Source organism: Typopeltis vanoorti, chromosome 15 (assembly GCF_054136105.1).
Source record: "Typopeltis vanoorti isolate ZY-2024b chromosome 15, IOZ_Tvanoo_1.0, whole genome shotgun sequence".
NCBI lineage: Eukaryota > Metazoa > Arthropoda > Arachnida > Uropygi > Thelyphonidae > Typopeltis > Typopeltis vanoorti.
In genome coordinates, this window is record NC_143563.1 from 32,740,795 (window position 1) to 32,764,197 (window position 23,403).

At 36.6% G+C, this 23,403-nt stretch overlaps 1 protein-coding gene across 1 annotated transcript in view; it reads right to left on the reverse strand.

Annotated features, from left to right (window-relative positions):
- PI31 (Proteasome inhibitor 31 kDa) overlaps positions 1-21,506 on the reverse strand; it is a 144,158-nt gene extending 122,652 nt beyond the window's left edge. Inside the window, exons 1-2 of the mRNA XM_090405623.1 lie at positions 21,239-21,506; positions 1,462-1,626 (exon numbers count right to left, since the gene is read on the reverse strand). Coding sequence (XP_090261749.1) covers positions 1,462-1,626; positions 21,239-21,442 — 369 coding nt within the window. The 5' untranslated portion in view covers positions 21,443-21,506. The remainder of the gene's footprint in view (positions 1-1,461; positions 1,627-21,238) is intronic.
- Positions 21,507-23,403: the final 1,897 nt, after the last annotated feature.

A 23,403-nucleotide genomic window follows, 5' to 3' on the forward strand; every position in this document is an offset into this window, starting at 1 on the left:
CAATGTGAGAAGGCTGACTGATAAGGTCTATACTGACATTTTCTTTACAGTTGCTTTTTCAGCATAAGAGCATTTCCCACTAGATGGCAAACTAGAGGATAAAAATTATTCATACTCAAAGGGAGTTTGTTTCAGCATCAGAGTTCCCCCACACATGGATGTCCACTCTCTGGCAAGCAATGACTGCACTCAGGAGTGGTATGCTAAGGCTACCCTAGATACCATACTTGGCACCACAGCAAGCCTTGGGCCCTGTCCACAAACCATAAAGGACACTCGCTGCAGTAAGTGCAAAACTGCTTATCCTTGCAGGTGAGTCCACTAGCTGACTGATCCTGGCCAGGACATCCATGATTGTCCTATCTTGCTGAAGCAGAGGCCAAAGTAGTGCAAAACTACTCCTTGCACTGCACAGAAAACATAATGGTGAGGTGCTGGATCCCACTGATGGAGATCTGGGGGACATAACAGTAAAAAAGACTTGGGAGAAGTAGAGTGAAGAATATGGGAAGAAAAGAACAGATAACAAAAAAGTAAATAAAATAAATAAGAATGAAAGGAGCCAGTACCATTACTAGGAGGTAGGTCCCCTCAACCATGAAAAGGTGCTTCACATGAAGGTGCACCTATCAAGAGTTCACTTATGATGCATTTAACTTCCCGACATAGTATAATTATGGTATTGCAAAAAGGAATTTTGCTCTCTCTCTAGTTTCTACCTGGTCTCTGAGAACCAACAGTTCAAAACAGCAACAAGCCAAAACTCCTAGGTTAAGCAGTGCAAACTAAGGCAAAGCCAATGCAGAAGGTTATATTCTCATAAGTTCTCTGGAAAAACTTTTAAAACCAAGTTTCTTTTTATATATGGCTAGATCCATAATATCATCCATTTTAATATCTTTCTTCTGCCAAACTGAAGCCAAACTACTGAATGTGCTTACTGAGCATTCACTTATGATGAAATGACTTTCTGATATAGATTGCTAATGATATTGAACACAGAGTTTTTCTCTCTTCTTTTCTATTTTGTCTCTGGTGACACTGTCATACCTATGCATGACAACAGGCTTTATCTGTCACCATGCTAACTGGACTAGGTGTGGTGGCAGTACTAACACATGTCTACCAGGCTAAAGTTTAGCACAAATTTTGGGTGGAGCCTACAGTTCCATGAGATGTGATCCCTTTAGGCGCTGATAAGCTTGCAGCTACTGAAGAGAGAGAGAGAGAGAGAAGTTTTTGGAAATAATTTAAATACTAATAAATGATGAACATATGAATTCCTAGGCAGAACTATTGTCTTAAATAGTGCAAACCAAGGCAACTCTGATGCTGAAGGTTATATTCTCATAATCATTCTGGTGACTTTTCTGGTAAATTGGCAAATCTGTAAATTTTCAAAACTGCAATTGATTTTATAATTTAAATCCATTATATTTAATAATAAAAAAAAAATATTACCATGACATTAATAATTACTGATGAACTGCCAGCTTTTACAACCTTTAATAAGAAATGAGTTGTAGGCATTTTATTACTGATGTACCTTAAAGAATAAGTTTCTTTATTTTGATTCCATTTTGCTGGTAGCCGCTCAGATTTATTTTCAGCAACATCTTTGGGCCACTAAAAAAAAAGAGAGCAAGAATTTATGCAACAAATTTCATCCTGTTTATTTAATTCATGCATGCTTATCTATTAAAAGCTATAAATTAAAATATGAAACTACTGCTCAATTATTTGGACTTTGGCTCCTGTAACTGAGTTTTGCAATGAGAAATTGAAATATTTTTAAGACAATTCCCTTCCCATCCCCCAATGTCAATCTTACCAACAAAAGCTTATAAACTTGCAATACACGTATCATTTATGAATGGAGTAAGAGAAAATCCAGGAAACCTGCAATACATACCAAAAAAAAAAAAAGTTTTTTTCCCACACTGCTTATTATAGGCTACTCAAGGTCTCAATACTGGTAGTGGTTGTTCTTACATCATGCAATACCCATCATATACCACTTAACAGATGGGTTATAAAGTATCAAAGCATTCTTATCCCCCCCCCTTTCTTCATACTTTTAAAAGATTAATTTTGCTGATGGCATTCAGAGAACACTAAAAATATCTATGAGATAAATTTACTTTACTTTGGTTCATCAGTAACAGTTAGGAGTAATGGAACCATTCTGTTAACTGTGAAACAACCATAGCATTGAGGTATTTCTTTGAAGTGTATTAAAATATACTGATCAGTGAATTTCTGAAAATTGAGAGTTACCCAACAAGTGAGATATTAAATTATTTGATAACACTGAAAATATTACTAATTATGAACAGAACATTTCATTCCTTTCTTTTAAGCTTACACGGTGATCCGAATGCATTTTTGAAAATTATGGAGACAATTACCATGTTTGAATAAAAACTTCAGTTTAATATAACTAAAATCTACATTCGACGTTTCGACCTTTATGTCAAGGTCATCTTCTGGAGCATACAACTATACACAGAAAACAAGCTACACTACAATCAAACTGGTTTGTTAAAGATACTGACCAACTGCTGCAACAATTGTTGAAAAACAATTTTTTCACCAGAGGTCAGGCCAACAATTGTTGCAGCGGTTGGTCAGTATCTTTAACAAACCAGTTTGATTGTAGTGTAGCTTGTTTTCTGTGTATAGTTGTATGCTCCAGAAGATGATCTTGACATAAAGGTCGAAACGTCGAATGTAGATTTTAGTTATATTAAACTAAAGTTTTTATTCAAACACGGTAGTTGTCTCCATAATTTTCAAAAAGAGAACATTTCACTATTTAATTTTTTTTTAATTTTTTTCTTAAACTTGCTTCAACAGGCAGGCAAAATCAAAGAACTAAAAATTGGATAAATGCTGTAATGCGAGTTTCATTTAAAATATGTGCTATCACAAATAGCAAGTATGTTCACTTCTTGCAAAACTATATATGCACATGCTTACTCAAAATAGCTGGCTCATACTCATAAGTAAAAAACAATTAGAAGAAATGGATGAAGAAGTGGGGAATTATTACTATCACCACCAGACATCCACAGAGCCAAGAGATGCATCACAGGAAGTCCCACTCTCATATGCACACAGCATCACACCACGATGAGCCATCTCTGCACTCACCATACTTTTAAGCAATGTATTCCAATCATTTACCACTCTTCACAAAAAAAAACCTACTTCTCACCCCTCCCCTTATCCACACCCTACTTATAGTTACCAGGGATCGCTTCTTGTTCTCTTCCTGTTTCCCACCATTCTATGAAAAATATCTGCATTAATTCAATATACACACAAATTATCCCTTACCAACTTATGTGTCAAACGCATTCTCCCCTCTATCCACTAGGCTCCACAATTTGCATTCTCTCAATCTGTCTTCATACTCAACATTCTAGAGACCCAAAACTGACTTAATTAACTGTCTTTGGTCCCTCTGCAACAATTCTTGATACTTTTGAAAACCATGTGAGTAAATCTGTGCACAGTAATCAATATGCAGTCTGAAGTCTTATACAATGGAATCATAACATCCTTACTTATACATGTCAGTGTTCTCCACAACATTGCCATAATATGCCGCGCTAAAATTGTGAAAACAGTTTTGGCAAAATGTCCCCAAAATTTCTGATCCATATCTACTATCAAACTCAGATCTTTCATCTTCTCCACCTCCTCTAAGATATCCCCCACTAATCTTGTACTCTGGATCCCATTTTTGCTTCCCAAATTTTAACACTTTACACTTTGCTACATTGACTAGCAGCTCTGCACACTCACCCATTTATCAAGTCTATTCAAGTCTACCTGCAAGGCTACAGCATCCATTCTACTCCTCATAGTTTTCCCTAATTTGCATCATCTGCAAACAACTGCAAACCCTTCCCAGTGTTATTTACATATAAATTAAACAACAGTCCCAAAACAAACTTCTGGGCACATCAGTGACTTTCCTCTTCTGGGATATTGCTTCCCATATACAATTGCTGAAGCCTATCAGACAGCCAATGTCTAATCCAATGCACTAATCTACCATTCAATCCCATCTGTTCCAATTTAATTAACAGTTTGCAAAATTAAATATACTCCTGTGCATGCATTCCCTCCTCGTCCAATGCATTTGTCACCTTGTTATAATAAGTAAGAAGATTGCTAAAACATGATCTTCTTTAGCGAATGCACGCTTTCCATCAAAGAGAATTTTACTGCCAATCCAGTTATGAATCCTTGTCCACACTAGCTACTCTAATACCTTGACTACAATTCCAGACCAACAGACTATAATTTGAGGCCTTAGTCTTACCAATCCCTTTATGAAGCAGAACAATTTTGTCATCTTTCCACTCCTTCGGTACTTGGGCCAATCTAAGACTCACGTTAAAGAGATAAAGATGTTAATTCTCTGGAACATTCTCTCAAGACACATGGTGACATATACCATCAAGTTATACTGCCCTACTGGCACCAAGTTTACTCATTTCCTCATATACCTTCTGATGACTTACCATCAGTAGCTCCCCCCCCCCCATTCCCACTACTCTCAAGTTCTGCATTATGTTACATTCACAAGGAAGGAATTCTTAATGAATTGCTCATTTAACATATTTACTATATACTCCTCAATGGTTATCATTCAAACCATTATCACTGACTGACATCATCCTTCCTTCTACTAGCTAGATATCAAAAAACTCACCAGGTTTCCATTTGGCCTTGTTTGATAACTGCTGCTGCTCATACTGAACTTTTTGCTACCCTTACCAAGCAAGTCACCTTCCTTGCTTGCTCTTTGTACTTCTCATGTAACTGATTATTTCCACTCATCTTTGCAGCCTGTATACTTTATTCCAGATTAAATGTTTCCCCTCTTCAGTAATCCATTTTATACCTACCTTAAAGTAGTATTGAATACACTCAGAGACCACCTCTGTCAAGACAGTTCCTGAGTAAGGACCAAGCAGCACTGATTTCCTTCCCATCCGATTCCTCATTCCATGATACAGCAGTAAGTCACTTTTTGTTACACATAATCTTTTCATACAGAAGTCCTGATATGGACGGCCATTGCCCAAATGATCACTTCATGATCACTTTCAGCAACAAGAGGAAGATTTGACACTTCATTTACAATAATACCCTAAAATGAGAATCAAATCTGAGACTTATCCTCTGTTACGTACTGCCTAAGATATCTGTCCATCAAAAACTCAAGAAATTGATTCTTTTTGGTTCCAAATGCTGTCTCTTCATTCCAATCTTTATTACCATAATTGAAATCACTCACAATGATCACCTTTTTCTTATTAGCCAGACCAATTTGCCTTAACAATTTCTTCTCACTGCCTTCCACATTATCAAATCTCTACAGCAACACCCTCCTAAACATTTCGACCTGTTCACTTCCACTTGGCAGCTACAGTCAGTATTTGCTCCTTGCATCTCCACACTAGATGGGCACAACTCCTCTGCCATCATGAATAGTAGTAGTCCTTTTCCTCCCTTTATGCACTGTCTGTCAAATTCATCCCACACATTCACAAAATGAACTCCTTTCTCATCACACAACTCTGCTAGCATATCATTTATAATCTTCACTTGCCTTTTCAATTCATTGTTAACATACCTAGGCAACATGCTGACTACTTTACCTACCATAGTGTTATCATTCACTCTCCTCAACAGCTTATGTCCTTGCCTTCTCTGTGTTACCAATCTAACCAAAAAAGAGCTCTGTAAAAGATAAGTGCCATTTTAGTAATAATTGGCGATATTGCCTGAATTTTAGTGTAGTATTGTTTATTTTTGATAACTTTGTGTGTCTGCATGATTTCTGACATTGGAGAATTGTTACTGACTTTATTAATTGAAATTTTGAATCTTGCCTTCTTTAAACAGAATACAATGGCAGTACTCACAAGATCAACCATGCAGGCATCGACCAATGCGACTAGGCAAGTGCTGCAAAAATCAAATGCCATTAACAACATACTTTCAAAAAATGATATGTATCTGTGGTAAAATGCAAAAGATGTGTTTGTGGAGAGACCGATGGGAGACAAGAGAAAGTATGGATTTGTAGGAGGTGCAATATTTTATTACACTTAAGTTAATGAATGCAAAACAAACTGAAGAAATTAAAGATAGCATAAATGGAATGAAAGCTAGTGAAACTGAGGAAACAGAAGTAAGATGCAGCAGAATGGGAGGTAGCGAGATGACAGGAGTAACAAAGTGAAATTGTCAGAATGCAAGAGTTGATGAAACAGTTATTCAAAATGAAAAATGAAATGAGGAATATGCAGAGTAATATTAGATGTTTAGTAGAAACTAATGAACGTGTGCATAAAAGAATAGAATGAAAGAAAAAAAAAGGTAAAAGAGGTGTCAAATGATTCGATAATAGCAGTGTATGGAGATTCCATAAGATCTGTTATCCAGGTGGGAGAATGAGCAAGATAATTCATGCTTTGGACATGAAGACGAAATGTGCAAGAGAATTAGTTTATAGAGACAAAATGATTTAAGTTGACATAAAGAGAAAGTAAGGTGAATATCAGGAGGTTATTGAGAAGAGTGAAATATAATAATATATTTATTAATACTGAGTTTTCATGGTGACAAGGATAATTTAGAAAAGGTAATGAAAAGATTCACAAAAGTGAGTGGACTTTGGAATATGAAGTATGAGGACAGATTGAGAGAATATAAATTGCAAAACCATGTGAATAGGAGGAGGGTGGATATGATTGAGACATACAAGCTAGTCAGGGGTTCTCATCAGGTTGATGTGGAAGAGACTTTTCATAGAATGGGAAGGGGAGGTAGAACAAGAGGCCATCACTGGAAACAGTATGAGGGTGTGAGCAGAGGAATGAGGAGAAGGTTCTTTACATGAAGTGCTTGGTGAGTGGAATACATTTCCTGAGAGTGTTGCGAATGTAGGCACACTGAATCAGTTTCAGACATGATTGGATGAGCTTTGTGTGCAATCCCATTAGTCTCTGACTCCATGGAGGTCAGATGTTAATAATAATAACAATAATAATAAACAGTTTGTACCAACTCTTTGGCTTGCTTACTCCTCTTATCCAATGCTTCAATCACCCAGCTCATTCTAATTCCTGGAAAAAACAAACCTCGTGCACCTTTTCACTCACCACATCTCTAATCATTGAATCCTCATAAAGAGCTACTCTCGAATATCCCATTCTTCTTTCTTCTTCATATTTCCATATAAATCTGTAATTCTCCCCAGTTCATTCTTCATACGCTTAATCTTTTGCCTCATCTTTATAAACTCTGCTTTCATTTCTTCAATTACTTTCTCACTGCCATTTATTTTAATCACGTTTGTTAGTTTGTATGTTTGCTGTCTTAGTGTTCACAGCTGCTAAAGCATTGCCAGTTGCACCTGCTGTCTTACCATTATTGTCAGTTGCATTATCTTTCATGCACTCAACTGTACCATCAATCCTGCTTACTTCTACAGCTACATTCATGATCTCCCACTCTGAACATAGAGATATATACCATTGATATGGGTGAATAAAGTCAGTACTTTGAAGTGTGGCACATGAAAATGTATTACTTTTAATTTAATGAAGAAATAAGAGTGTAAAAATTGTATTGTGTATATAGGGGTTACAATTTGTTTCTCTTCTGTCATTGTGAATTCCAACTGAGATTATCAAAGTCGAGAATGAATTTCTTCAAATGGAACACAGAAGATTTGGTCCTGGATATATCTTTTCTATGTATAAATAGCTATGATAATTTTTGTCTTAACATTCTTACATCTATACAGTCATCTCCCGGTGAATGCACCGGTTCTCGTCTGATCACCGAAGTTAAACAGTGCTCAGCTTGGTTAGTACTTGGGAGGGTGCCACCTAGGGAATACCAGTTAGCCGGCATGGTTGGTAGAGTGGTTAGCATATCCACTCTCCAGCCAAAAGGCTGCACATTCGAATCCCAAGTGGGCATGGATGTTTGCGATTGTCTGTGGAAATAGTAGCAATGGTGGTAGATGGCATTGGTGTGGTTGTAGTTGGTGGAGAGTTGTAGAGTAGGTGCCCTCCCTTGATGAGTCTTTGGACTCCCTGGAGGTGTCACATAATAATAATAACAAAATCTGAGAGAACTGAGTCATCACACTATTCAAATACCAGGGAATTGGAAAAGGTGGAAAAACATTTGACTAAACTTAGAGAGGATAAGAAAAAGGTTCAGAACAAGAATAGGCAGGAAAGTACTGAACTTGGTAGTCAAAATATTAATAACAACAAGGTAAGTCAGTTAAAATCTAAAAAAAGAGATCATATGGTATGGTACTCAATTTTAAAATTTGCGCTTGCCGATGGAGTCACCACTTTTAGTTTCCCAGGAGCAAAAATGAAAAATATGACAAACGTAATTGAAAACCAAAAAAGAAAGGAAAAGAGATGGTGGTTCTGGTAGTTACAAATAGTTTAAGTACTGACAAATATGGTATCAGAGAAGATATGAAAGGTCTGTTGGAAGAAACGAGAAAGAAATGTAAACATTATTACAAGTAATATGTATTACAAAGGAATAATTTCTATATTAAGTATCTTAATACACTGTTTTAATAATATAATTAAAAACTACTCTAACAAGCAAAACATAAGGTATGCATTTCAGTTAGACAACATTTCAAAGAAACAGAGAAATATAAAAAAAATTATCTTTCTATTGGGCAGCATTTATATCTCGGGTTTCTAGAGTTTCATGTCATATTTTCCATTCCATATTTTCTCTCTCTCTCTAAGAAAAAAGGTGCTACATTGGCATAAGTGAAAGAGGCATTATTCATAACATCATATTATTTTCATCTCTTCTGAATTACTTCTTGAAAGATAATCTGAAACATGCAAAAGCACCCCCCCTTTTCATATAATGCTATGCATTATGGGAAGAGCCACTACCCCAGACCTTTATTGAGGTCTCGGGTCTTGTCAGTGGGAGCAAGGCACAGAAGAGATACCCCATGTTGAAGTAATGTAGAAGTCATATATGGGATATGTGGCCCTTCCCATAATGCACAGCATTACACACATTTGAAAGGGGTGCTTTGCATTATGGGATACTAAGGTAACTCATGTGAAATCATTATCTTCTATATACAAGTAGCCCAGTCGTGAAGATACTTCACACACAAACTTTGTTTGCTTATATTTGGATAAAGAATTAATAATATAAATGCATGTGGAATTTATAGTTTAACCAAGTAATAAAACTTTCAATATCTATCTCTGATCCAGAATAATTTAATAATAAGTTGATAAATCTTTTTACGACTTGTATATGGGAAATATGTGACTTTTGCATTACTTCAACCTTGGTATCTCTTCTGGATCTGGCTCCTACTGATGGTAGCTTTTTTCCTGGGGAGTAGAGATGCTCTGCCTGGTGGTGTTTTTTGACTGTCACCAAGTGGGGCCACCACTGAGTTTCTTGTCCTGGAGTGATTCAGGTGAGGAGTGATGAGCTTAGTGATCCTTTAGGGTCACTCAGTGAGATTTAGAGTGATCTTGTAGATCACTTTGTTTTTGGAGAGGTATCCCTATACTTTAACATACCTCAATAAAGGTCGAAGCTGGTCCAGGTAGCAGCCCTTTCCATAATGCACAGTATTATACACACACGAAAGGGGGGGGGGTTGCTTTGCATTATGGAATACTAAGGCAACTGATGTAGCTGAAACTATACATACTGATTCTATGTAAAAATTTAATAACAAAAGAGACAATTCTATTTTTAAACTTATCTGAAAGGGGGAGGGGGAACTATGCATTATAAGTCTGATAAAATCTGACTGAGTGTATAAGATCAAAGAGATTATGAATATCCTTTCCTTTAATGTTACATGGTGATCAGCATTAATTTTGTTAAATTATGGTGTCTGCAACCATGTTAAGAATAATTACTTTAATTTCCTGACATTTTGGAAATCATCTGGATTATACATATATGGAGGGGGCTGAAAAGTTCTGATAAACACCGAGAACAAGGATCTAACTAAATTCCTTCATGGTGATTATCACAACTTTTCAGCACACTCTCATATACAAGGGGATACCTAAAATAATATACCTAAATCTGAACTTGTCTAAGAACTTGACCTAAGTCTGAACTAATCTGAACTTGGTGCATGTGAATTTTCTAGTTACAGTTGATGCCAGTAGGCATTGAGAGCATGCAGCTTTCCATGCCAATCTGGCAAGTGGCATCATCCTGTATGAACTGGTTCATTGTTCTGGCTGCTTTTTTGTTAGTGCTTACAAGCAACTTTGGTGATTTTGTGACAGATGACCATAAGGAACAGAAGAAACAGAGAACAGTGTGTGTGTGTGTGTGTGTGTGTGTGTGTGTGTGTGTGTGTGTGTAAAATTTTGTTTTCTTTTGGGGAAAACTGCAGCTGAAACTATTGTTATGCTTCAGTAAGCCTTCAAGGATGACACTTTAGGTAAAACGCAGGGTCTATGAGTGGTTTTCTCCATTTCAAAAATGGGAACATGTCAGTTGAAGACCAACCATGATCTGGCCAATCTTCGACAAGCAGAAATGATGAAAACATTGAAAAGGTTTGCCAGACAATGAATGAAGACTGCCAAAAGACCACTGAGCAAGTTTCTGAAGAGACGAATTTGTCATGGAGTTTGCCAGTGAATTTTAACAGACGTTAAAATTCACAAATAAGGCACAAATTAAATTTGCACCTTGTTTGTTCACTCACCTGACCTCTCTCTCTATGTGACTTTTTTTTTTTTTTTATCACCACAGATAAAAAATACTATGAAAGGGCAGAGATTCGTCGATGTGGACTAAGTGAAAGAAAAGGTGCTGGAGGCCATAAACAGTATTCCAGTTGAACAATTCCAGAACTGTTTCCAGCAGTGGAAGAAAAGTTGGGACAAGTGCATTGACTCACATGTAGAGTACTTTGAAGGAGATTAGAACATGGTATTATAAACTGTAATAAAATTAAAAAAAAAAAAATTCCAGTTATTTTTGGGTATCCCCCTTGTATATATAGAGACAAGCTAGATTATATTTCAAAAGTGACAATGATTTGATCAATCGTTCTCTCACTTGAGATCAGGCCAGTAGATAACAGTCGATCAAATCATTGTCACTTTGACATACTGTTTGAAATGTAATATAACTTCTCTCTCTATATGTGTGCTTCAGATGACTTTAATACTAAGGCCAAAATGTCAGGATATTAAAATAATTAATTATTCTTAACACGATTATAGTTTCCATAATTTATCAAAATGAAGATTATGAATATGGCTAGAATAATGAATGTGCTCACAGATGAAATGAAGGCAGTCAATAAATTATGAATGATAGTTAGTCTGGCACCACAGAACTAACCCACATACACATCATCATCGCCCCTCACTAAGAAAGAGTGTGTGAGATGACAATGACCTATGAGGAGCAAAGCAAGAACAATTTTCTCTTTACAGACCAGTTTGCTGCAATTTAATTTCAGGTTTGATTCGATAGAGCTTATTACTGATCTTTTTATTCCACGATGACTGCTACTGGGATAAAACTGGTCTAATGATCTGCCTGGAATTGGTGTAGTGTACAGATAGATGGTGGAAGCTTGAGATGATCTAGTTGCAGTATCTGCAGCTCGTTTTACTTAATCCAGTGTCTTGAAAACTTTCAACACTCGTGTGCCCATTTATAATTGTAATATAATTGTAATATATTGTAATAATTGTAAATAATTGTAATATAATAATATAATATATTATACCCTCCCTACAGGGATGCTAACGGACCTCTGTGAAGAACAACGGACAAATCAGTGGAAGAGGATTTGTATCCCAACAGTGAAATGTGCAGAAGAATCTTCAGAGGAGTAGACCTCTATAAACAACCCAGGCTCAGCTGGCTCCGGCTGTCAGTACCCGGTTAGGGCCCCTACCTAGGGTTACAAGGAAAAATAAAGGATTCAATCCTCTGGCAAAGGGAAGCAGCTTTGTCAGTACTGACACAAGGTTGAAGTCTCATGATGACAGTAAAGCTTGTGATTAGAAAATTGCAGATGGCAATACAGTTTATTGTGTACGTCTGTAATACTGCAGAGCAGAAAGCAAATGGAGAAACTACTGCTCTATTCTCTCTCCAGACTAACCACCATGGTGAGTAAATCTACACAAATGGCCCCGAGTTACCGGCGTCCCTTAAATGGACAGGGGTGCGAAGAATCCCCGGGCTCAACATGGTGCGCTCAGTAAAACTAGGAACCTGGAATGTCAGAACCTTGTATGAAGCAGGTAAGCTAAGAAATGCTATCCAAGAAATGAAAAGATTTGAAATTGGAATTTTAGGAATGAGTGAAGTTAGGTGGCCAGGATCAGGCAAAACTCAAGTCAATGACATGACAATGTATCACTCTGGAAGTTATGAAAACAACCATCAAAACGGAGTTGGAATAATAATAAACAAAGAGATCAATAATTCACTGTTGAGCTTCATCCCTTACTCAGGGATGATGCTATTAAAACTGAAAGGACAACCACTAGATGCCCCTACTGCTGACAAGAGTGATACCGAGATTGAAGAATTTTATGATCAATTAAAAGAACTAATGAAAAATACAAAAAAGCATGATATTAACATAGTCATGGGTGATTTCAATGCTAAAGTTGGGAAAAGTAGAAGTGGAGATGTAGTTGGCAAACATGGACTGGGCACAAGAAATGAGAGAGGTGACCGTCTTTTTCAATTCTGCCAGGAAGAGGAGCTAATAATCACAAACACATGGTTTAAGCTACCACCTTGAAGATTGTATACTTGGCGATCACCACAGGATAATAATGGGAATATAGTCAGAAACCAAACTGATTACTTACTAATTAATCAACGATTTCGAAGTTCTATAAAGAGTACAAAAACCTATCCTAGTGCAGATATTGCTTCTGATCATAACCTACTGGTGGCAGAGTTACAACTTAGACTGAAAGCTATGCTTAAGAAACATCAACAAAAAAGGTTTGATTTGGGAAAATTAAAAAACACAGAGATAAGAAGCAAATTGAGTCAAGATCTGAATCAAGAGTTAGCACTTATCAAGAATGATGACATCAAGAGGGTTGATGAATCGTGGGACAAATTGAAATCTGTCTTCATAGACAAATGTACCAATACCTTATGTCCTAATAGAGCAGTAAAAAAGAAAGATTGGATGACTGATGAAATTCTTTCTCTCATGGATTAATGCAGATCATATAAAAATCATAATCCAACAAAATATACAGAGGTTCAGAAAATTATTAAACACAAGATCAAAAAAGCAAAAGAAATCTGGATGAATGAAAAATGTAAAGAAATAGAAATTCTACAGGAAAAACATGACAATTTTCATCTACACAAAAAGATGAAAAAGACCTCAGGTATATATAAGAAAAAACAATTCTGTATCCTTCGAAACAAAAAGGGAGAAATTATATCCAAAAAGGATGACAAAATACAAGAATGGGTGAAATATATAGAAGAACTCTTTACTGATGACAGACAGAACCCAGAAAATACTTATGAACATATGGAAGGTCCATGCATTCTAAAATCAGAGGTAGAATGTGCATTGAACTCAGCTAAAAATGGTAAAGCCCTAGGACCAGATAGAATACCGGCAGAAATAGTAAAGTTATTAGAAGGTGACAACATTAACATATTAGTAAAGCTATTTAATAAGATCTATGATACAGGCATAATCCCTCAAGACTGGTTACAGTCGACCTTCATCATGCTACCTAAAAAAGTAAATGCGAAAACTTGTAATGACTACAGAATGATCAGCCTAATGAGTCACGTTCTCAAAATGTTTCTGAAAATAATTCAAAAAAGAATATACAGAAAATGTGAAGACACCATCAGTGATACCCAATTCGGCTTTAGAAATGGCTTGGGAACAAGAAGGCCCTTTTCTGTTCTCAGATCTTATTTCAAAAATGTATTGACCAAAACAAGATAATATTCATTTGCTTCATCAACTTCGAGAAAGCATTTGACAAAGTCCAACATGCTAAAATGATTGTACTATTAAAAAGAATTGGATTAGATGGTAAAGACATCAGGATCATTGAAAACTTATATTGGAACCAAAAGGCATCTGTTCAAGTTGATGACATTATTACAGACTCCATTAACATCAAACGAGGAGTTTGATGTTAATTCACACACTCTTTCTCAATAAGAAAGAGTGTGTGAGATGACTATGACCTATGAGGAGCCAAACAAGAACAACTTTCTCTTTACAGACCAGTTTGCCACAATTTAATTTCAGGTTTGATTTGGTAAAGGGTTTATTAAATATAAAAGAGAAATATTATTATTAGACTGCCCTTCATGATTAACACAAAACATAAGAGAATTACATGTGTATGTATAACCTGTACATCTGTCATCACAACTTGTGATGCAAACATGACTAAATATGTACAGATACACAATCGCTGAGGACTGTTACAATTTAAGATGTGAATGATTCCAAAATTTAGCAGACTTCTGCCACATGGTTTGAATTATCTGAGTTTAAAATTTTAATGCAAAAAATCTGAAACATGGTTGGAATGTGATTATGCAATTAACCAGACATGACACTAATGGGGGAGGGGGGGGGTTAGTCGATACATGACTAGAGATTTTATGCTTAAAACTTCTTTTAGATTTTTTAATTATTGAAAAATTACGTATAGCATAGACCTGCAATTATCTTCCACAATATGACAACAAAAGGATAATCAAAATTTAAGAAAAAAGTGACACATACCACATTTGGGAAACACTGCCTTTATCTCCATGTGGCTTAGGATTTAATACAAGCACACACCCAAATGTACCTTTCAGATCTCAAAGAAATCATACTGGATATGAGAGAGCCTTGGATGTTTCTGTAGCTCTAAATTTACTGCCTGCAAGAAACTCTGTGAATCTGTGTGTATATATATATATATATATATATATATATATATATATATTCACTATTGCTAGTGTTGCAGTCTCATGTTTAAGCAGGCTATAAATTAAAGATACCAAGAAATTATATACCTGGTTGAATCCTTATTCCAAGTGTAAGAAAACAAGTTTGTGCCTGAACTATTTTCACTGGGGAAACTCATGGTAAAGGTGGGATGACTTCATATCACTTGCCTAAGTCATACCACCTTTACGAGTTGCCCCAGTCCTGAAAATAGTTAAGGGGAAACTTGTTTGCTTACACTTGAATGAAGGATTCAACCAAGTATATAATTTCTTGGTATCTTTAATTTATAGTATAACTAAGTGGAAAATCTTTCAGCAACTAAGCAAGCTATATAGTATACAGTTCAGCAGTGAAGATACTGTCATGTCTGGAAAGACAACAGAATTTCCTTATTCAATTCTATGAGCATGAAAGAGCTACTGGTAGACTAAGGAATGGTGAAAAGCTTGCAGAAAGAAAAGCTGTATGGTAGTATATATATATATATATGAACACAATACTAGCATATTTGATGCCATCTATACAATACTATCTACCCTAATGTCCAGCTCCTCTAAGAGTGCATTTTTTTTTGCAAATTAAAGGATTGTATGGCAGTCTGCTGATTACTGTACAAATTCTCCCGCCATGGACAAAAAATAATTGTCTGGCAGTAATTTTATTATAGCAGCATACAAGAGAGACAACTTTTGATTAAGTAAACAGGATGGTTCATTTGCCTTGATGCAGACTGAAACCTCACAGACTAAGGATCTGTGAGGTTTCAGTCAAACTTTCAATCTTATCAGTACATGATACATACAGAACAAAGAAAAGGCATTTTCCAGTCTATCCGTACAAGTGCATGGACAGCCTGTAACATCGATGCAATTAAAATTGCTAAATGATGACATTTGCAGACTCACTGAACAATGCAACTTTCACCCCAAGAAAACTGTAAGGTGTCACTGCTTCGGACCAATGATTACATGGGAAGATTATTATTATTTTTTAATGTTGAGCCCATACACGAGAGATTGGTTGATCAACCTATAGTACATCAGTACCATAGATGGGTAATGATGGAACGAACTTCTCATGCTTGATAAGTGACCTTTGATACCCTGACAAGCTGATATGCGTTCATATTAACTGTGAACTCTAAGGATCTGTGTTCTTGGAAAGCAACAACCCTGCATCATGTGTATGATGCTCAGCCAGATCTGACCTAAAAGAAGCAAGAAAAAAGGCAGTATTCACAACAAGGAACTTGTGGGACTTGTGGTCAACAGCAAACTTCACAGAACCTTCCAGATCTATTTCACAAATATATGCTGCCTCAGTTGTTCACTTTTCACCTTCAGTCTGCAAAACATCACCTATTTCCTGACAGAAACTTAAATCTCAATCTCCTCAAAACACTAGTCATATCTGCTTTCCCAATTACACTCTTTTGAGTTCTGCCTCAGAGGTGAGGTCTGTGCATATGTTCACTCCAACATATCAGGCCAGAGTATCCAACCTGGAATCCCCTAGTTTTGATCTACTTTTGCTATAAAATCACTACCTCATTCTAACAAATTCATATGCAGTCTCTGCCACTCTCCTAATGGCAACAACCCCTCTGATTCTCTTCAATTACCTTTCCTTTGTTCACAACACTAGCTAGCTGTCCTCTTGCAACTGAACAGATCAAGCAGGTAGAGTGAATAAGATGTTTGCAATCATAAAACAATCTTGCAAATTGTTCACATGCCCACCCAAATACCATACAACCCTGAATACACTGGATCTCTTCCTCACTAGTGACTCATCTAAGTATGCTGTGAATGTTGTCTGCCTTCTCAGACCACAATCTGGTGCAGATCTTCCTCAGTGGAGCAACTCACAAGCCAAGTGAGAGGGAGGGGAGCAATCCTTGCAATTTCTGCGCTCATTTCCTTGGTCAGATTACTGTTTTCAGCCATCTGAACCAAACATGTGCAGAACAAATCACTGAAATAATTCTTACTGGGATGGAAACATTTATTATACACTCCACCCTAAATTCCCATTCCCTATCTAAACCTTTGTTCTTCCACAAGTCAGGTATACTACAACCGGTTTGCATTCACAACCTATCTTCCTATCTGTTTACACCAAAGCCCACAATAGCTGCAAGAAAATTATGACCACATCAAAACCTGATTTTGAGAGAGCTAAGAGCAGGATATTTGCATCCTGCCCAAATGACAGGCATGCCTTCTAGGCATCAGCCAAAACTTCTGCCTAACACTACCCAGAGGTGATACCAAGGTTGAAGTAATGCAGAAGTCATGTTTTCATATACGAGTAGCCAAAAGATGTCACATTCTTCTGCATTACTTCAACCTTGGTATCACCTCTGGGCCTGGTTCCCACTGATGAGACCTCAGTAAATATTGAATTGCAATAATAAAACAATCTCGCAAATTGTTTATATGCCCACCCAAATACCACAGAACCCTGAATACACTGGATCTCTTCCTCATTAGTCACTCATCTATGCATGCTGTGAATGTTGTCTGCCTTCTCAGACCACAATCTGGCATAGATCTTCCTCAGTGGAGCAACCTATCCTTAAATTCATTCTTATTGGATGCACTCACTACTTCAGATACTAAGGCAAATGATATGAAGTCATCAACTTCTATATAGTTGCCCTATCCTGAAAATAACTGCAGGCACAAACTTTGTTTGCTTACACTTGGATAAAGGATTAAACTAAGAATATAATTTCTTGGCATCTTTAATTTATAGTATAACCAAGTGAAAACTTGGTTATACTATAAATACTATACAGCACTAGATGGTTTAATTATCAATCTTCTGTCAACAATTTTCCTCCAAATTAGATTTATTTTTCAGCACTCCAATATTGTCATATCTAACGTTTTGTTCTTCTAAGGCTTCTGATGGAATCAATCCACCTAGACCTTGGTCTAACTCTGGGTCTCTTTCCTGCCATCTTGCCATCAAATGCCTGTTTTGCTAACCCTTCCTCATCCATTTTATTTAAGTGGCCATTTCACCTTAAATTAGCTCTGCTCATACATTCTTCTTCTTCTTGGCTTTGCATGTTAGGCAATTGTTTGTGTGCAACATTTTCAAGGGTTTAAAAAGTCTTCTGCCTATCTCCTCCTGGGTCTTCCTCTTGATCGGTGTCCCTTTGGTTTATATATCCAGACAATATTTGACCATCTGTCCTCATTCATTTTTCTATGTGGTTTTTCCAGTTCTTTCTATAGTTTGTGATGTCTTCTTTTATGTTAATTATGGATAATTATTTTCTTATTTCTTCATTTCTTATTTTGTCTATTCTTTTATAGCCTGCGAGCAGTCTTAAGAACTTCATTTCTGCAGCTTCCACTTGTCTTTTATCTCATTCTTCCCAAGTCCATGTTTCACTGGCATATTTCAGAATTGGTTTGGCTATTATTTTATATAATTTTATGTGGGTTGTTCTAGACATCTGTTTGTTGAAGTGTCTGTTCAAAGTTTCAATAACTGCTAGGAATTTTTGCTTTTTATATGCAATGTCGATTTCTCCATGGGGCTTATGTAATTTCCTAGATATTTAAATTTGTTCACTTGTTCTATTACTTTGTTGTGGATGACTGGTTTGCATCTTTTAATTTCTTTACCTTGAAATGTTATCAATTTCGTTTTATTTATTGAGCTTTTCATGTCATACTGTTCTATTGTTTTGTTCAATACATGTAGAGTTTTCTGTAATTGGTCTTCATTTACAGCAAAAATGACTTGATCGTCAGCATACAAAAGGCTATTTAGTTAATTAGATTGCGCAACTAGTTTCATCTTCATAGAAGACTTCTTCATTCATTTTAGAAATTATGGACTTTAACAACCATGTTATAAATAACTATCACAGGCTTAGTCAGCGCGGTTAGCCTAGCGGTTATGCGCTTCGCAACCATATGCCTGGGGAAGGAGTGTCCTAGGTTCGATTCCGTCAGTGACGTGAGGAGCTGAAGGATCTTCCTCAGCTATAGCCAAGTTAGCCAGTCTTGGGCTTGGACAGCAGGGTTTTTCCCTCGGTTTATTCTGAGGTTTTTCATCCCGCAAATCAGGCAAACTGGCCTTGAGAACTTAACACTACAGGCCATAGGATATACCAGGGCATAGGGCTGACTACCTTATCCTGTAAACGGATTGAGGTCCGATGATCAATGGACCCTCGACACCGCAAGGTAAAAGAGGGTATAAAGAAGAAGAGATGAGGCTTAAGGAAGCCTGTCAGATTCTTATCAACCACCCCAATCTGAACAATAATGATGGTCTAAAAATCCCAAGCATATGGAAGGCACATATTCTACCCATGGAACCTTTCTCCCTAAGAGTTAACTATAAACAGGACTGTAGATAATCCAGAATCTTAAATCTAATATAAACAATTGTCAAGTTAAAAATAGGACATCATTGTTACTGTAAGAAAACTATCTATATGAAAGAATGTTTCTCTTATGTTTTCTTAAATGGAATTTAGCTTTGATGTAGTTTCTAATTAATTAATTAATTTTTAATTTTATCTGTATTTTTTTTTCAATAGAGGTCATGCCAGTAGAATAACCTTTGATCAAATTGTTTCTTTAGCATACTGTGTGAAATGTAACTCAGCTTGTCCTTGTATCGAAACATCGGGAAATTAAAATAGTTATTTATAACATGGTTGTAAAGTCCATAATTTCTAAAATGAATGCTGATCACCATGTAACACTAAAAGAAAGGAGAAAATAAGACTTCTTTGGATACATAACAAGAGGGAACAACCAAAAAAAATTGCGAAAGATCAAACTATACATTAAAGCATTAGCATATTAATATTTCAAGCTGTTCTGAGATGCACCATTCCAAATCTGGGATGGTGCATCAAAATCCTCTCGAAAATTGCTTGATTCTATCCAGAAGAGGACAATCGGCTAATCGATGATCTCTCACAAACCCACTTCAATCCCTCTCACATACACACACTCTTTTAACACCACCCTTTTATAGTCTACCTTAGACTCACTGAATCAACTTTATTGCCTCCTCTTTTATTCCATCTACTTCTGCCCTTTGGAACAGTTTCCCCCACTCTGCCCTCCCCAGAGATTACAACCCTCAGCTGTTCAAGCAAAATATGAACACTCCTGCTTTCTTCTATTCCTCTTGTCCACACATGGCACTAGTGTGCTACAGGTCTTGTGGCCTTTCATGTGTGGATCAGATATAAAATAAAATAAATATAAGGAGCAATTATCAGCCCAGGATAATACCACAGTTTTACCCTGGGCTGATGTTTATTTAATTTATATACTGATGATATAGTTCATGATGATATATTCGTTTGCTGCAGATAATGCAAAAGTTGAGAGAATAATGTAAGAGCTTTGATGTGATGGTGCTCCAAGATGATTTGCATAAGTCAGCGCTATTGGGTAGCTGTCAATTCAATGTTGCTATGTGTAAAGTCATGCACTTCAGCTGGAAGTAATGGAATGCCATGTATTGGTGAGGTTTTGCTTCAGGAGGTGGCTAGAAGTGATGATGGATAGTAAGTTGAAGTTCAGGGGAAACTTTTGCAACTTCTGGGTTGAAGTTGCAAAAGTTACTCAGAAATCTGCTGGTCACTGATAAGGAGAAGAAAAAGACTTCACAGTATAACGCACTGATTAGGTTTCATCTATATTTTTGCATCATATCTGATTAATAAGATATCTGGGTGATAAGTAAACATTGTTGACAGTCAAGAGATAAGCATCCAAGAATGGAATATACTCTGCAGACTGGAGGCAAAGAAAGTACGATATGACAGATAAGTCGGGGAGAAAAAAAGCCTATCTGAGATACAGGAATTGTCACATATGACAACTGGAAGTGGGAGAAGTAGGGTTCATTTTGGGAAGCTGCGTAAGGAAAACATGAATAGCGAAGTGAGAAGAATGTGTTTTGCCGTGAATTGGTCTAGAAAACTTGACCTCCGGGATACGACGTCCAACCCCACGGAGGCCTAGAACATAATACAAAATAGAAACTGATGTTTCAAATGCTAATTAATCGTAAAGTTTCTCTACAGAATTAAATACAGAAAATATCAACAAGAACTACCCTATATGATTATTTGTCATACTGCATACTAAACAGTAAGAACCTTTGGCAAACATCGCAAAACATACGTACCTCATCTCCAATACCTACGCATTTTGTTCCACTTTGTATCATAAGCCAATGAAATAAAGCAACTAGAGCTTCTTCTTTTGAATTTATATCATTTTGCACTACAAAATATAACAATTCCATCCCAACAACCGATGACATGTTGAAGTTTTCAATGCTGTTTATAATACAGAACAAAAGGAATAAACTGTGCGAGTAAACAAACATTCATTTTTCATGACTACCACCATCAACACATTTATTTCATTAATTGTACCGTCCAATTGCAGAATTTAAATCACAGAGGGCTGTTTAGAAATGTGCGTATTCAATCTCTATTTCGAGCTACCCATTCTATTACCGCATTTACGCATTTTATTGCTTCGTACCTGTATATCCATTGATTATGAATTACTCATTATTGATGTAAATTAAGAGTATTGTTTTATTTAAATATACCAGATGTTAAATAAAAAAATTAATTAATTTGCACATTTCAAATTTTTGTGTAGTTGAAAGAATACGCAATGCAATATGTATCCTTTGGATGGTTTGGCTACAGTTTTCATAGAAAGTAAGTTAGCTCACTCCATACAGTGCCAGTAGGGTTTTTTATACTAAGACAGACAAATCAATCTGAGACACATGTAGTTAACAGCCAGCGTGGTTGGCTGAGTGGTTAGCGTGTCCGCTCTCCAGCCAAAAGCCTGTGGGTTCGAATCCCGCCGTGGGCATGGATGTTTGTGGTTGTCTTTCGAAATACGAGTGGTGGTTGTGGTAGTCGGTAGATGGCGTTGTTGTAGATGCAGTGAGGTGGTGGAGTTGTAGAGCATGTGCTCGCCCTCGATAGTCTTTGGACCCCCTAGAGGTGTCAAATAATAATAATAATAACATGTGTCTCAGATTGAGACATTTAATGAGTTAACTGAGCAGTACAGTTTAGCTTAGTTTGGGTTGGGCATAGAACAGTTAATAGACTAGGCTCCAGAAGTAAGATATTGAACTAAATGAAGGAAGAATAATAATAAGTTACATTTTTTTCAATAATAACTTTATTGTATTTACACGTAATAAGAATATCGGAAGTAGTCATTAGTATACTGGAAGTGAACACTTATAATGTATGGAGGAGCAGAGTCTGGGATGAAGCAGAAGCCCAGTGATGTAGTTGTGTGCCGCAAGGTTCTGCACTTGGAGTATTATTGTTTAATTTGTACATAAATGATACAGAGATGATATGAAGAGAGATATTCAGTTGTTTGCTGATGATGCAAGGTTGGGTAGAATAATAGTTAATCAAGGTGATGTTGAGAGCTTGCATGACGATTTGAATAGGCTGACAGTAGGGGAATAATGGATGTCGATTTAATGTGGAAATGTGTAAAGGTATGCATTCTGAGATACAAAGTTCAGAAGTTGTATACGAGTGATACGTATTAAGGCAAATGATATGAAGTCATTAACCTCTATATACAAGTAGCTCAGAGGGGAATAGATATTTCACGTCTGTAGATTAAACTGAAGTAATGTTTTAGCATGACTGTGCAGTGACATAAGTGTTTCACCTTAAATATTTTGTGTTCCTTATTGCCCGTATAAGTATGGGCTGTTCTCTTCGATCCCAGAATATCAGTATTTTGGAACGATTGTAATCTGTTAAGTTTGTAGTCTGCCAAAATGCGTGTCCTAAAATGTTTTCGCATAATGCTTTATAAATGAGTATTTTTATGTGTATCGAAGCAATGTTTTGTAATTAATATAGTTCACATTACCCTGAGTTTATTGTGTAGGTAGTTTGTATAGTTGTTCCAACTTCATCGACGTGAAGTCCGAGGTAATAATGTGTTGTTTTCATGGTTTACTGTTAACTGTTAACTTAAATGGCGAGATGGACGTCAATCCCTTGGACTTTTATCCCTTCATCGCTAGATTATGATTATTGATAATGAGAAATTTTTGAGCGCGTGGCTCGCCCGAATTAGGGCTGTGAAGAATCGTTTGAAGCGATGATCAGAGCTGCCTTCGGGCGTTTGTGTCTCGATCTGTTGTTTTCATCATAATTTGATGCATCACGAATGAGATGGTTGAGGTGGAGTGATGCCTGGGCGAAGTACTTGGCGGCAGTCTGGTTGAGATACGAAGGTATGTCTGGCATGTTTCCGTCTTGGTGGAGGAGAGCATTCCTAACA